General features: G+C 65.1%; 1 protein-coding gene across 1 annotated transcript; it reads left to right on the top strand.

Annotated features, from left to right (window-relative positions):
* The first annotated feature begins 5,383 nt into the window (after nt 1-5,383).
* RNF44 (ring finger protein 44) lies at nt 5,384-13,890 on the top strand. Its single transcript, XM_054842041.1, is given in 14 exon segments — nt 5,384-5,436; nt 5,438-5,604; nt 5,607-5,700; nt 5,702-5,826; nt 8,942-9,122; nt 9,498-9,714; nt 10,235-10,402; nt 10,598-10,774; nt 10,966-11,127; nt 11,206-11,330; nt 11,498-11,585; nt 11,732-11,853; nt 11,950-12,049; nt 12,320-13,890. Coding segments are annotated over 14 exon segments (1,827 nt in total). The 5' UTR covers nt 5,384-5,398; the 3' UTR covers nt 12,383-13,890.
* Nucleotides 13,891-14,168: the final 278 nt, after the last annotated feature.

Genomic DNA, 14,168 nt, shown 5'->3' with positions numbered 1-14,168 from the left:
TCTCTGAATCAAGGAGCTGGTGCATGGCATTTTCCCACCATCCCTTGGCTCCCTGCTGAGGGCGAGCTGGAGAATTGTGGTTTGCCACCTGCCCTGTGTAGGTGAATGGCTGGCCAAGGGATTTGTGTACCCACCAGGCAGGCACAGTGCAAAGGGTCAGATGGGTCAGAGGCTGCTAAAATGTCCAAGGAAGCTGCTGGTATTGGGGAGCCCTCCCGAAGGCCCCATGACGTTGGCCTGGCAGGAACTCGGGAGAGCCAGGCCCTGAGCCTGCGGTCTCTGAGCTGCACGAGGATGTCGCGTGGCTTCCCAGGACAGTTCAGTTCTGGTGGGGAGCAGCATGGATCTGTGCTGTTGGCTTGCAAGGGTGCTGGGAGAAGCCAGCCTGCCAACTCTCTGGGCAGCAGAGCCACCCCAGGGTGCTTATCCTTTCCTTAGCCTTGCACCTGCAAGTCCTCAGCCGTCCAGGGCAGGAGCCGTTTCCTGGAGGGCACAGCCAGCCTATGGGGGCCCATCTCCAGTGCGGGATATCTGAGTTTTCCATAGTGGGGTGGCTTGTGTGGGTTCCTTGCTTTGCTGGATGCATGGCAGAGGGTGAGGAGAACAGCGTCCCCGGCAAGCAGCACTTGTGACAAGCCTTGGGAATGTTATTTTCCTGCTGCAGTCCAGTCCCTAGAGACCTGGCCTCACTGGCTGTGGAGCTGTAGCTGTGGGCTTTCCTTGGCTACCCTGGAAAGCAGGACAAGGGATTTCGGCTTGACCATGCAGGGTGGAGGACTGGCCTGCAATGCTCTGTGCTAGGAGCTACTGCTTCTCGTGTGAGCCTGTGTTGTGGTGACAAAGGGCTCCAGCACCTCTTGCTGTCTCCCTCGGGAAGGGAAGGCGCCTGCTGTGATCCTTCCTCCCCCCAGCCTGGCAGTGCTGAGCTGCAGTCCCCTCTGGCTGGTTGTCTTTTCCCTGCTGTGCTGGTGGGGCTCCCTGGCTGTGTTTGCATTTTGAGCCGAGTGTCTTAGTTGCTTTTCTCTCCGTGCCTGCGCTTTGGGAAAGTGGTGAACAATAAAAATCTGCCAGCAAGAGCTGTAGCAGAGGTCAGCCAGCTCCTGTGCCCCAGGCTGCTCTGTTGTCACCGCACAGTTGCTCTTTGTGCACAGGGGCTGTGAGCTTGGAAGTCACGTTTTTGCTCTTAAAACCATCCCCAGGCACCGGTGTGGGGTTCTCTGTGAGTGATGTACTGGGGAGGTATTGCACCAGGCCTCCTTTGCACGTAAGGCAGTGGTCACTGCCTGTTTCGGTGCATCTTGTATGCAGCCTCCTGGCAAATTTTAAATCAAGGACAAAAGAGAGTAAATGGTTGCTGAAAATAATGAATTTTTCTGAGCTCCTTTCTGAAAATGATCATTGCACGTTGTCGGTGTCCCTGCAGGCTTCTTAAAATGCAAAACAAAACAGCCAACCCAACTTCCTGACTGTCACTAGCGCTATCGAGAGATGCTTCGTTTTGCTGAGCGGTAACGAGATTGCTCTTCGCTGTCCACTGGCTTCTGGCTCTGCCCGTATCCTTTCGCTGGAGCTGCGACGCCAGACACTGCTGCTCTGCCTGAGCCCAGCCGGCGAAGCAGTGGGGAAGGTGTCTGGAGCCCAGCCCCTCCTGCCCTCGGCTGCTCGCTTGGCAGACGCTGTTAACACTGTCCACAGCATGTAGAGAGTGGGCCGGGCTCAGAGGGATGCTTGTGGAGAGGTGACAGGTGAGCTGGGGGACAGGGAAGGGGGCTGAAACCCCTGCTCCTGGGGCTGGCTCTGCCCAAGGGGAGATTGTGTCTGTTTTAGGAAAGAGCTGTCTGAAAAGGAGAACTAAAACGTGCAGGGCAGAGGAGTATGGAGTCCTGAACTGCAGCGTCTCATGGTAGGAAGGAACGGGAGAACTGGGGAGGCCGCCCAGGCAGCAGGTTGGGGACAGACGTGGCAGCATTTGCACTTCTCCCCCTACCCATGTGCAATGGAGCTGTGGAACTGGCTGCTGCAGGACTCCAGGACAGACAGAGGTGAGCGTGGTTCAACATGCTTCTGTCCAGGAGAGAGGAGTCCACCCAGGAGAGCGGAGGACACAACCTGTTGCTCGATGCTGCTGAGCTACAGAGGCACCTGAACTGGACCTGGCTGCTGCACCAGCAGCCTTCTGGTCACGCTATTCAGGTTGTGCCGATGTTTCTAGGGCAGATGAAGGAAGGTGGAGATATCTCTGCAGATTATTTACCCTGTCCTGAGGAAATGAAGGTTTGTGCAAGCTTACTGTTTATTTGCGAGTCGTCTCCTCTCCACTTTGAACTGGCTGGATGGTGTCAGTTGTGGTAGGTGCCAGGTGTTGTAGCTGTCTCAAAGGTCTTGGCTTGCTACAAGCTCTGGCTCTTAGGGAGGAAGATGCTGCTAGTTCTCCCTCTGCAGTGCAGCTCAGCCTCGCTATTAGACATCAGAGAATCCACGTGGGAGAGATCGACAGGAAACCGGGCGTTATCAGTTCCGCTGCCTGTGCAGCTACTCGCTCCTCATGTCAGCATCCTCCACGTGTGTGTGGCTGGAGGCGTTTGACGGGAGTGCTGTCAGTCCGGGGGTGTGTGTGGGTGGTGTGTGATCGCAGCAGAGGCGTCCTGCCTCCGCTGCCAGCAAGCTTGGCTCTACTAGGCTATGCGGAGTGGGGAGGGAGCTCCTCAGCCTCCCCGTCTCCCCAGCGGAGAAGCATTTCACCCTGCAGTAGCTGCTGATGTTGGGGTGTCCCATGTCCCCTGGTGCTTGTGTCGGGCCTTGGGTAGGGTGGGGACACTCCTACTGCCCCCCTGCAGCCTGGGAGCCTCTGGGTGCTTGGCACTGTTTTCTTCCCACTTGTTTTCCAAGCACTGGGGAGGGGAGAGGATGATCTGGGGCCTCTTCCCCTCCCTGGACTCAGGGGAGAGGCTGGGGAGAGCATGGAGGCAAGCCGTTGGCACGTGGGGTGTTGGGGAGAGGACGGGGCAGAGCATACCTCCAGTGGGAGATGTACTCACGCCACTTGAATCACCCCGGCTAATCCTGTGACAGACCTGACCTATATATGGGGCAAGGGAGGCGGCATGTCTGCAGCGGCAGATGGTGTCTTAAAGAGCCTGGGCTCGGGGAGGCTTCGGTTCTGCTGCCTCTGGCTCCCATGAAGGAGAGGATGGGCCACCCGTTGGCTGCGGAGCAGCCAGGTTCAGCCTGAGCAGCCCCTGCGGGTAGAGAGCTTTCTGTGCTGGCTGCCTGGCATGGGGGGGGGTGGTCCTGCTCATCTGGGATATCAAAGGTCTCAGCGGCTGGACTGGGAACCTCGTCTCCTGGCCCAGAAGCGCTGCCCAATGCTGCTGTCCATGGCCAGCCTTGCTGTAGCATCAGAGGGGTCTTGCTTGGGCTCCTTGCCTGGCTCTTCCAGGCAGAGCTCCCAGACCTGGGGCAGCGTGGTGCTGGTGGCTGTGTGCATGGCTGTGTTCCTGAGACAGCATGGGGCAGGCGTGAGCTGAGCCGCTTCCTCATGCTCTAACCCTGCAGCGGGATGCACAGCCCCCTGTCCTCATGGGAGATGGCTGGGCAGGATCGGCACGGATGCACATGGTGTGGCTGGACCTGGCTCTGCCACAGGAACTGTCCAGCCTGGCTGGGCAGGGAACTTGAGCAGCGCCTTGCTGTCCCGAGGACATTGCTAGCTGCTGGCCGTGGGGAAGCTGGTGATGCTGGAGCAGCTCAGGAGGGTGTGTCTGTACAGATATCCACCATCTGTGGCCTCTGCCTGTGCTCTGTCCAGGATCAGGCCGTGTCCTGGCAAGTCTTGTGCCTCTGCCTGCAAATAGTGGCAAGGTCAAAGCGCAGGGTCCTGTTTTCTTCCTCTTCCCTCTAGTCCCCAGCTCTTGAAGCAAAGAGGCTGGAGTGTTGCAGACCTTGAGGGTGATTGTTTGGGTCTGGGCTGACAATTCAGTCCTTTGGTTGCCTCTTCCTGAGGTGCTTGTATGAGCATGTGGGTCTGATGCCATCACAGGTCTGCCCCATGCCCTGCTATGCCACTGTCCTGTGTGTCCCCTACCATGGGGAGAGCAGCAGTTGGCAGTGGTGCTGTTGACAGTTGTGGCAGAGGAAGCTTGCCCCAGGATGCTCTGTGCCCTGGGGGATCCTTGAGGCTGGTGTGGTTCTTCCTGTGCCCCTAGATTCAGAGTGAGGAGGTGAGAGCCAGCAAACTGGCCTTGAGAGGGGACTGGAGGGAACTGGGACAAAACTGAACCAGCTGCTCATTGTGATGATGAGCCTACTGAATCGTTAAATCGTTGCCACTGATCTGAGGTTTTCTTTAAAAGGGGTGATGCTACAAATTAATTAGCTCCCTTTTGGTTATTAGCACTTTAAAGACCAGCTGTCAGGGGAGGGCTGGTTTATAGGCATTACATCAGGGCTGCTGGCTGGCTCGCTCGCCTACCTGGGAATTTCTAAGTGTGCGTTGTAACCCGGGGAAGTTTGGCTTGGATGCAGCATCTGGCTTTCAGCAAAGCCGCTGGATGTGCTCCCCTGAGCACAGGGGTTTGACTGGCGCTTAACGGTGCTGCCGGGGGCACGCAGGGAGCCGGTGGCACAGCCTTGGTGTGCAGCTCCTGGTGCTAGCCGCCAGCTGGGCCGCTTGGCTGGCCTGCAGGTGTGCCTCCTGGAGATGCTGAGGAGTCCCTGCTCCTCGTTTAATCGAGGGGAGCGAGCAGGAGGCTTTTTGGAAGCAAAATGGTTTTTTCTGGTGCCTGGAAACTTGATCTGGGTAGGCATGCCCCTGGAGAGCGGCATGTGCCTGGCAGGCTGCTGGTGCTGGCGAGGGTTCGATGCCACGCTGAGCAGGAGAGGAGCAGCAGCTTCTCCATTCTCCCATCCCAGCTGAGGAGGGTGACGGGGAGCCGAGCTCCTGCCTTCACCTTTCTCCCCCTTGCCTGGGATTTTCCTGCCACCTGGCAGCGGGAGCATGGCAGCACGGCGCGGGCTGGCTGGGAATGCTCCGAGCACACGGTGTTGCTGTCCCCAGGGCCTGCCGGGCTCACGGCTGGGGCCCGGTGAACCGGGAGCAGTGGCCAGCTGGCTGCGTCAGGTGAAGCCGCAGGTAAGGTGCTGCCTCAGCCTGGCCCCGCGGAGCCCGTCCCAGCGGGGTGCGGCGACGCGGCCGGTACTGAGCCCCTCGAGGCCGGCGGGCGGATGGTGCCCGGTGCTTCCGTCCGCGGCGGGGGGGTCTCGGTCCAGCGGGGCCGCCCCCGGGCCCAGGCCCCGTTGCTAGGGGCCCTCTCTCCGTGGAGACCGTTGCTAGGACACCGCCCCCCCGAGGCGGGGGCCGGCGCTGCCCCGCGTGGCGGCCCGGCCCCGCGCCTCCAAGATGGCTGCGGAGCGTGACACGCCTGGTCACGTGGGGCGCGCGCGCGCCGCGCCGCCCCCCCCCTCCCCTCCCGCCAGCCGCGCGCGCGCCCCCGGGGCCTCCGAGTGTTGTGACTCGGTCCGGTGCGTCCCGCCGCCGCCACCGGTTCTTAAAGGGGCAGGCACCTCCCGCGGCCCTCGGCCCGGCGGCTGCTGCCCCGGCCCGCCGCGGCGGCCCCGCCGCCCCGCGCCGCGGAAAACAAAGAGGCACCGGAAACAGCGGCGGCGGGGAGGGGGCCGGCCCGGCGGGGGGCGGGAGGCGGGAGGGAGGGAGGGCCGGCGGCGGGGGGGGGGGGCAGGCCCGGGCCCGGCGTCGGCGAACAAAGAGCGGCGGGAGGGGGCGGGGGCGCCGCAGCGGCACCGGAGCGGCGGCCCAGGCCATCGGTGCAGGTAGGTAGGTGTGGGCGGGGGGGGGGGGGCGGGAGCGGGACGGGGATCGCCCCCCGGACCCCCGGCGGCACCTGCCCCGGGCGGCGGCGGCGGGGCCCGGCGGCCGCCTTTGTTATTGCTTTTGTTTGGCGCCGAGCACATGGCCCCGGAGCGGCCGCTCTTAAAGCCACAGCTCCGCGCCCGGCCGGGCACCGGCGGGGCTCTGCCGCTGCTGCCGCCGCCGCGGCGGGGGGCGCGGGCTGCCGGCCGGGCGGTGCACCCGCGGGGGGAGGGGGGGGGGGGCGGAAGGCTGGGGTGCGCTCCTGGGGTGCTCGTGGCTGGGGTACCCCGCCGGGGTGCTGCAAGGCGGGGTGGCCCGTCGGGGTGCTGCACCCGTCGGGGTGCTCCGGGATCTGCCGCTCGCCGCGCCGTGTGCAGCCGTCCCGGAGACCCCGGGGGCTGGGCTCGGGTTTGGGGTCAGGGTCGGCGGGGCGGCCCTGTGAAGGGGGTGCCGGTGCGGCGGGGTCAGCGGTGACCCCGCTCCCGGGGGAGTTGGCGGCGCTTGCGTGGGAACGGCCGGGAAGGGGCGGCCGGGGGACGGGGGAGCTCGGGGTGGCGGGACGGAGCCGGCGACGGGTGGCACCGGGGTGGCAGGACCCCCGGGGGGGGCGATGGCGGGGCGGGCGGCTATCCCCGGCAGCCCTGGAGCCCGGTTCTGCCCGAGCAGATGGCACCGGGTGTGAGCGCTGGCGCGCTGCTAACTTTGTTCTCGGCGGGGCCTGGGAGCCGCCTCGTCCCCCGCCCCACCGAGGAGCCGCGGGGCCCGGCGTCCCCTTCACTCCGGGGCTGCCATGGCCTCCACGGGGTCGCGGTGACCCTGCCCGGGGTGGCCGCTGGCTCCCAGCCATGGGTGCGAGGGAGGGAGCCGGGCGCACCCACGCGGGACGGGAGGATGGGTGCCTTGGGGGTGCTGGTTGGGGGGGGGGGGGGCGGGCACCCCTGGGCTGTGCCAGCCCCTCGGCCACCGCTGTCCCCATCTGCCAGAGGTGTGTCCTCGGGGTGTTGTCCTGGCGTGTTGGGAGCCCAGGTAGCCCCCTCCTGCTCCAGGGGGTCCTGAACAGGCGAGCCTCTGCGTGGCTTTAGTGTCCCTCTGCAGGGGCGCTCCCTGTCCCCAAGCCCATCGCTGCGGTGTCTGGTCTGGAAGGTGCCCGCCGGGTCACGCAGGGCCTTTGCACCACGTGTGCTCTGAGAGTGAGGATGCGGAACTGGAAGCAGTAACACCTCGGGGAGGCTCCCGGGGGAGCGGGGTTAAACCTGGGCTGTCACTGCACCCCGGCCTGCTGGCAGGGCACCCTGGCACCCTGGGCAAAGGTTTGGGGGCAGAATAAAACACCGGTGGGGCAAAAGCTCATCCGTGAGCATGGCCTCGTCCCTGGTGGCAGCCACAGGCAGGCTTCAGGGGGCTCAGCCTGTGGCTTTTTGTTGTCTTTTTCCTTTTACCCCTAAAACAGAGAGAGAAATTTGCCTTCAGCTTCCAAAATGGTACAGTGGATAAGGGTGAGCTTAAGACACCCCTGTGTGGCACAGGGCTCGCCCTGGTGAATTCCCACCCTGGTTGGTGACACCTGTCACCCAGGCGTGACATTGCAGCTTCTCCCTGCTGGGGTGAGACACACCTCCCCCCCCCCCCCATCCTCCTCCTGGGGCTAAGCAGCGCTGCCCAGGCTTGGGGTGCCCTTCCTGGCCCTGGCGTGCCTCTGCCGTGGGCACAGAGGAGGAGGTAGGGCTGAAGAAGGAGCTGCTTGGGGAGGACACACCACCAGCCTGTGGGCAAGCTGGATTTGGGGGTGCATGGGGAGCAGTGCTGGGGCTGCGGGGGCCAAGGGAGGCTGGCAGAGGGGCCCACTGGGCAGTGGGAGGGTGCCTGGGGCAAGCTGGTGCCCACCGTGTCCTGCCTGCCTCTCTGGGGAAGGGGGGACACGGGGCTGGGGGCCAGGGGAACCAGCGCCTGGCGAAGCGCAGCCCCGCATGCAGAAGTTTCCTCCGTGTGGTACCGAGCTTTGCTGGGGCTGGGGGGCCAGGCTGTGCGGTGTGAGGGGGCTTGGGTGCAGGGGCACCAGCCAGGCTGGCTGCAGGAGGGGAGACAGGGCAGGGCCCAGGGCCGTGTTCCCACTGACCCCCTGCCTGCAGGGTAGCAGAGCTGCCTGCCTGGCTTCAGCTGCAGCCTGTGCCTGTTCCCCCCTCCATGGGGATGCACGGCTGTGCCCTGTATGCAGCAGGGAGTTGACGTGCACAGATCGAGCCCGAGCAGGGCCGTGAGCCCTGCTGTCCCCCACCAGCCCCCCGTGCCTGTCACCAGGGCAGCGTCAGTCCAGAGTAGGATGTGCAGGAGCCTAGCAAGAGAGAGCAGCCCCTAGAGCAGCACTGGAGCCCACCTTGGCCAAGGACACACTGGAACCCTCCTCATACCATGGTCTAGGCTCCCCATCGGCCGGCGACCAGCCTGGGATGCTGCCGTAGCCACGGGGCCCTTCACCGCTTGATTTTCTCTGTGCCAAAAACAAGTGCTTGTCTCTCATTTGGTGTCCGTGTCTTGCATGGGGGGTAGTTCTGGCCATGCAGTGGAGGGACAGTAACTGGGGGGGGGGACGGGGGACACAGGCTCTTCCTAGCGCACCCCCCCCCCCCCAAGGGCTGCATCCAGCCTCAGGAGACGGGATGGGTGCAGGTCTAGGTCTGCAAGAGCTCCAGTCATTGGCATTACCATCCCTGTGGGGAGGGAACAGCAGGCTCAGCTGTATGGGGACAGTGGTGCTGGGGTGGCTCAGAGTCACTTGTGTGGTGCCGGTGGCAGGGGTGGGCATGGGAAGGGTGGCCCAGATCCTAGGGTGGAGGGGGCATGGGCAGGAGCCAGGTGGGCTGCAATACCCACCCCCTGCCCCAGCATGTCAGCAAGCTCAGCAGCTGCCCTGGGCTTGCTCTGTGCCTCTCCTCCCTTCCGTCTCCCAAAGCAGGTGGTGGGGGAGTGGGCTGGGGTGGTGCTGGCCAGGCCTGAGGTGTGGGGAGGATTTGGGGCTCCTGCAGCCCTGTGCCACCCTGGGGGTTGGGGTGCCATGACCCACTGTCCTTCTCGCAGGATCCAAGGTGCTGGTGTCTCACCCTGCCTGGAGCCTGAGGTCCCGTGTGCCCATCCGCCTCCCGACGTCACCAATGCGACCATGGGAACTGGCAGTGAATAGGCGGCCACCCTCTGCCCCTTTTAACCAGCGCCATTTCTCGGGGGGACCCTGCAGCAGCCCCGACCACCTCCGGCGAAGGTACAGGGCACAGAGTGGTGCGGAGCCCTGTCACCCATGGTGTGTGGGGACACGGGGCCAGGCCAGTTCCGTGGTCCTGCTGGGGCAAGCCACTGTGTCTGGGGGGCTTGAGGGGAGATCGCGGCAGGGAAGCACATCCGGCTGGTGGGTCCCTGGGGAGCCAGGATCCCTTTTGTGCTGAGGACACAGAGGGGCACGTGCAGGGTGAGCTGAGAGCCGGTTCTGGAGCTCCCCAGCCAGACAAGGAGACTGGCCTGGCACAATGCCCCAGGCATCTTGCCCTGGGAGCCACCTGCGGCCACCCTGCCTGGGGCTGTGGTGCCCCTGGCCTGGGGGTCACTCCTGCTCTGTTTCTCTCCCGCGGTGGCCCCACAGCCCCCCTGCCAGGCGTCAGTGGGGACGACGCGACCGACCTCTGGCAACCCTGCTGGGCCAGGATGAGCCCCAGCTGCACCCTGCCTTCCCCCAGCAGCCGCACATCCCTGTAGATGAGCCCCGTGCCTACGCTCTCCCCAGCACGCCGCCACGAATGCTTCACCCGGCCACTCACCCGCCCCACCAGAACCCATTCATGGTGGATCTGCATGACCAGGTAGGTGCTGCAGCCCCCAGGCCCAGTCCTAAGGGTGACCCTGGACTAGTGTCCGGGGCAGTGGTCCCAAGACATGTCCCTGGGTCCCCTTTGGCCAGTCGTTTGCTGCTGGGAGTGCACAGCCTTGAGGCTGCCAGTGCTGTCTTGTCCCTCCCAGCACTTAAACCCTGAGGTCCCTCTGCCAGCTTGGCTGTGCCCAGGGTGGTCCCTGCTCCCGGGGGCTGGAGACAGTCCCCTCCTAGGGTTGTTCTTGTCACAGCTGCCAAGCGTCATCCATGGTGGCGGTGGTGCTGGGTTGGAGGCTTTGCCAGCCTGTCCATGGGGAGCAAAGAGGGGTCCAAAACCCGCCTTGAACCCAGCCTGCTCTCTGCCCTCCTCTTCTGACTGCAGCACTGGGATGGAGGTGCCAGGTGGTTGTGTCCCAGCACCGGGTGCTCAGCGCCCTGCTGCTACCCTGCCAGGATGGGGACAGCTCAGCCGAGGCTGTACCCTGACTGTGATCTCTGCGCCTTGTCCCCAGGTGCACCAGGGACCCGTCCCTCTCTCCTACACGGTTACCACCGTCACAACACAAGGCTTCCCCATCCACACCGGCCAGCACATCCCTGGGTGCAGCACCCAGCAGCTCCCAGCATGCTCAGTGATGTTCAGTGGACAGCACTACCCGCTCTGCTGCCTCCCGCCCCCGGTGAGTCACAGTGGGGGACAGCCTGAGCCATGGGTGCCTGGAGGCTGTGTGGGTACCCAAGCCCACTGGAGTGCAAGGGCTGGGGTGAGGGTTTCTGGGTGTGCGGGGGCTGTTGGAGGCTGTGGGGAGAGGGCGGGGGTGCAGCCTTGCCCATGGTGGGTGTCTGACCCCCATTTTTGTCTCTCTCCCCCGCAGCTGATCCAGGCATGCGCCATGCAACAGCTCCCTGTCTCCTACCAGACGTTCACCCCCATCATCTCGAGCGACCATTACATCCTGCACCCCCCTCCGCCGCCAGTGCCCCCCCATCAGCCGCCCCACATGGCCCCCCTGGGGCAGTTCGTACCTCTCCAAGCCCAGCACCCGCGCATGGTGAGTCGAGGCAGGGGCACAGGCTGGGGACACGATGCGCCCCATGGCCCACCCTGGGGTCTCGTCCTTCCGCAGCCCCTGTAGGGCCGAGCTGGGGGTGGTGGGTGGGATGCCCAGGATGCCTCTGTCCTGCTAGTGCCAGGGTGGTGTAATTTGGGACACCCCTGCCAGCCTAACTGTTTCCCCCACAGCCTCTGCAGAGGATAGACAATGACGTGGACCTGCGAGGGGAGCAGCACCCCATCGCAGGCTTCACGTACCCCCCGTCCCACCACGCTCCCACGCTGTCTCCCTCTGTGCCGCTGCATTACCTCCCCCACGACCCGCTGCACCAAGAACTGCCATTTGGCGTGGTGAGTCCTTGTCTCGCAGAGGGACGGGGGAATGCCATGAGGCTGGCACGGCTCTGAGTGCCCTGTCTCTCCCTGCAGCCATATCCCCACATGATGCCCCGGCGGCTGAACACCCAACGGTACCGGCTGCAGCAGGCGCTGCCCCCTCCGCCGCCCCCTCCGCCGCCTCCCCCATACTACCCGAGCTTCCTGCCCTATTTCCTGTGAGTACTGGGGGGGATATGGTGGGATGCGTGGGGCAGGGGTGGCACCGTGGACAGGGGGCACAGTGGCATGGCATTGGCGCAGGCGGCTCTGCCCCCACTGGGGATGCCAGGGTGGACACTGGGGTTTGTAGCCCCATGCCTATCGCCCCGTCCTTCCCTCCCAGCTCTATGCTTCCTGTGTCGCCGACGGCCGTGGGGCCCACTATCAGCCTAGACCTGGACGTGGATGATGTGGAGATGGAGAATTACGAGGTACGCCAGCTCTCCTTCCCCACAGGGTGACAGGGCAGGGGACCTGGGGGGGATTTTGGGATCGCTCTGCCAGGGCGGGGAGAGCCCAGAGGGGTGCTGTGCCAGGGTGTGAGCTGAGCTGAGCTGATCTCGGTGTCTGCTTCCAGGCGCTGCTGAACCTGGCCGAGCGGCTGGGGGAGGCCAAGCCACGGGGACTCACCAAAGCAGACATCGAGCACCTCCCATCCTACCGCTTCAACCCTGAGAGCCACCAGTCTGAGCAGACCCTGTGAGTGAGCCTGGGGTGCGGGGCACAGGGGTATCTGGTGGGGGCCTGGGGGCCATGGGTGCGCGACGGGGCCATGCTGACTGCTGCCTCCCCCAGGTGTGTCGTGTGCTTCAGCGACTTCGAGGCCCGGCAGCTTCTCCGCGTCCTGCCCTGCAACCACGAGTTCCACGCCAAGTGTGTCGACAAATGGTTAAAGGTACTGCCCGTGCCTGCTGCAGGGAGCGGGGTGGCTTCTTGGGTGCTGCAGGTGCAGGGTGCTGCCTTTTGGGTGGCCTCGGTGCCATACAACACAGGATGCGCTGGGAGCTTGGGCCAAGCATCGTGCCGGGCTCAATCAGGCACTGCCAGGATGTGGCACGCTGCGGGGTGCTGCCAGCCCTTGGCAATGGGGTGAGGGGGGGGGTTCCGGGTACAGCTGGTGCTGAGGGGTGCTCGCTCACTCACCCCTGTCTCTCCTTGCCTGTAGGCAAACCGCACGTGCCCCATCTGCCGGGCGGACGCGTCGGAGGTGCAGCGGGAGGCGGACTGAGGCCGATGGGCGCTGTGCCACACAATTCGCTAGAGGACGAGGACGCCGGGCCAGGGGCGGGGGCCACTGCCCGCTGCCAGGGCCTGACCCTGCGCTTACCCCATCTCCCCAAAGCCTCTCCTTGGATGTGGTGAGCATTGAGCAGTCTGGGCTCCCGGCCAGCCCTCCTCCTCCCCCCCTGGGGCATGGACTCGGCCGGACGCCTGCCCGCTGCGCTCCCAGGGCCCCGAATCATGTTGTGCTGGAGGCGGGAGGCGCGTGGCCATGCCCTCCGCGCTCCAAAGACGCTGTTGTTGCTCCATCACTTTCCGGGTCTTTGTACTCCGCTAGGGAATTAGTGGGTTTTTTTTCCTTTATAACTTTTTTTTTTTCACGGTAGGGTTCCCCCCCCCCGCCCCCCGTTGCCTTTCCTTTTCCGTCGTGTTTTTGGTTTCGTGGCCATTTGACCCAGCGGCACGCAAGCGGCTCCTCCCCTCGGCGTTGCTTGCGGAGGATACGCGGAGAGAGGAGAGAGTGCCGCAGGTTTGATGCTGGCGGCACCCCGAGCTGGAGCGCCGGGCTGGCCCCGGGGGCAGCCAGAGGAGGTGGCCGGCGGAGCGCGGCCAAGGTGGGACACCAGCAACCCCGGGGCAGGAACGCCTCTGTCCCCGCTCCTGCACGCAGCCCGGTGTGGCCCCTCTCCTGCCTCGGCTGCCCCGGGGAGCCCCAGAAGGTTATGGCTGCTTGGGGTCTTTTCCCGGTGGGAGGACGGTGCTGGCGCAGCCTCAGCCCCTCTCCTTATTCGTTCCCCCGTACCCGGCCAGCACAGCTCCCGGGGCTGGGCCATGTGGCATCCCATGAGGTGGCCAGGCCCGAGGGGGGGATCCCAGCCCTGTCCCCACGGCCATTGGCGTGTGGTGTCCCCAGCGTGCCGCCCAGCGTCCGGCTCCCGCTGTTGTTTCTCGGTCCCACCGCCATAATTGAAATAGCCCCATGCCCCCGTCCTGCTGGCTGGACGGCACGGTGCGGTGCCCCCAGCCGGTGGGCAGTGGGGGGCCGGCAGGGCTGTGGCAGGTGCCCCCTGGCCCCCGGAGTGGGGGGTTTTTATGCATAACCTCGTGGTGTATTTTCAGTGCTACCCCTGACCCTGCCCCGGCTGGTGCGGGGGGAGCTGTGAGCAGCCCCCCCACTGCCACGGGTCCCCCTGCCCGCATGGGGCCAAGGCGGGCGGGCGCCCTGTCGGCACGGTGCCGGGGGGGTGGGGGGAGAAGCCGCCGCCCAACTCCAGCAATCCCGCGTGGCCGAAGTTGTTTTGCATGATTAATTAGCGAGGAGGGTGACGGGAGGCAGTGTGGGGAGGGAGAGGACCGCCCTCCCCTCGCAGCGCGTGTTGCTGACGCCTGGGAGCCTCCGAGCGGACGCCAGCCCTATGTAAATGTTCACAAATATGCATGCATGTCTGACCAGCTTGGAACGTGGTCTTGGCTACGTCTAGCCGGCTGTGGGGTGAGGGGGGTGGGGAGAGGGGTTTTTGTGCTCAGCTGATACTGCCATGCACTGTACTGCACATGTCCGCAACGCCACAGCAGGACCGTGAGACTTTCAGGGCTGTCCCCGCGGGGCCTGCGCCCCTCCGGGCGGGAGGCGGCGGCCGGGGGGGAGGGGGGGGGGAGGGTGGGAGGTTGCGCCCACGGCGGTGGCGTGTGCAAGGGGACAGGGTGGGAGGGTGGGGGCCGCTCCCCGCGGGGCGGGGGGCAGGTGGCGGGGCTGGCCCCCCGCGGTGGCTGTAGCCGCCACACCGGGGCTG

Source organism: Grus americana, chromosome 14 (genome assembly GCF_028858705.1).
Source record: "Grus americana isolate bGruAme1 chromosome 14, bGruAme1.mat, whole genome shotgun sequence".
Lineage (NCBI taxonomy): Eukaryota > Metazoa > Chordata > Aves > Gruiformes > Gruidae > Grus > Grus americana.
The sequence above is the reverse complement of the archived record's forward strand: the minus strand, read 5'-3'. Positions and strand labels throughout refer to the sequence as shown.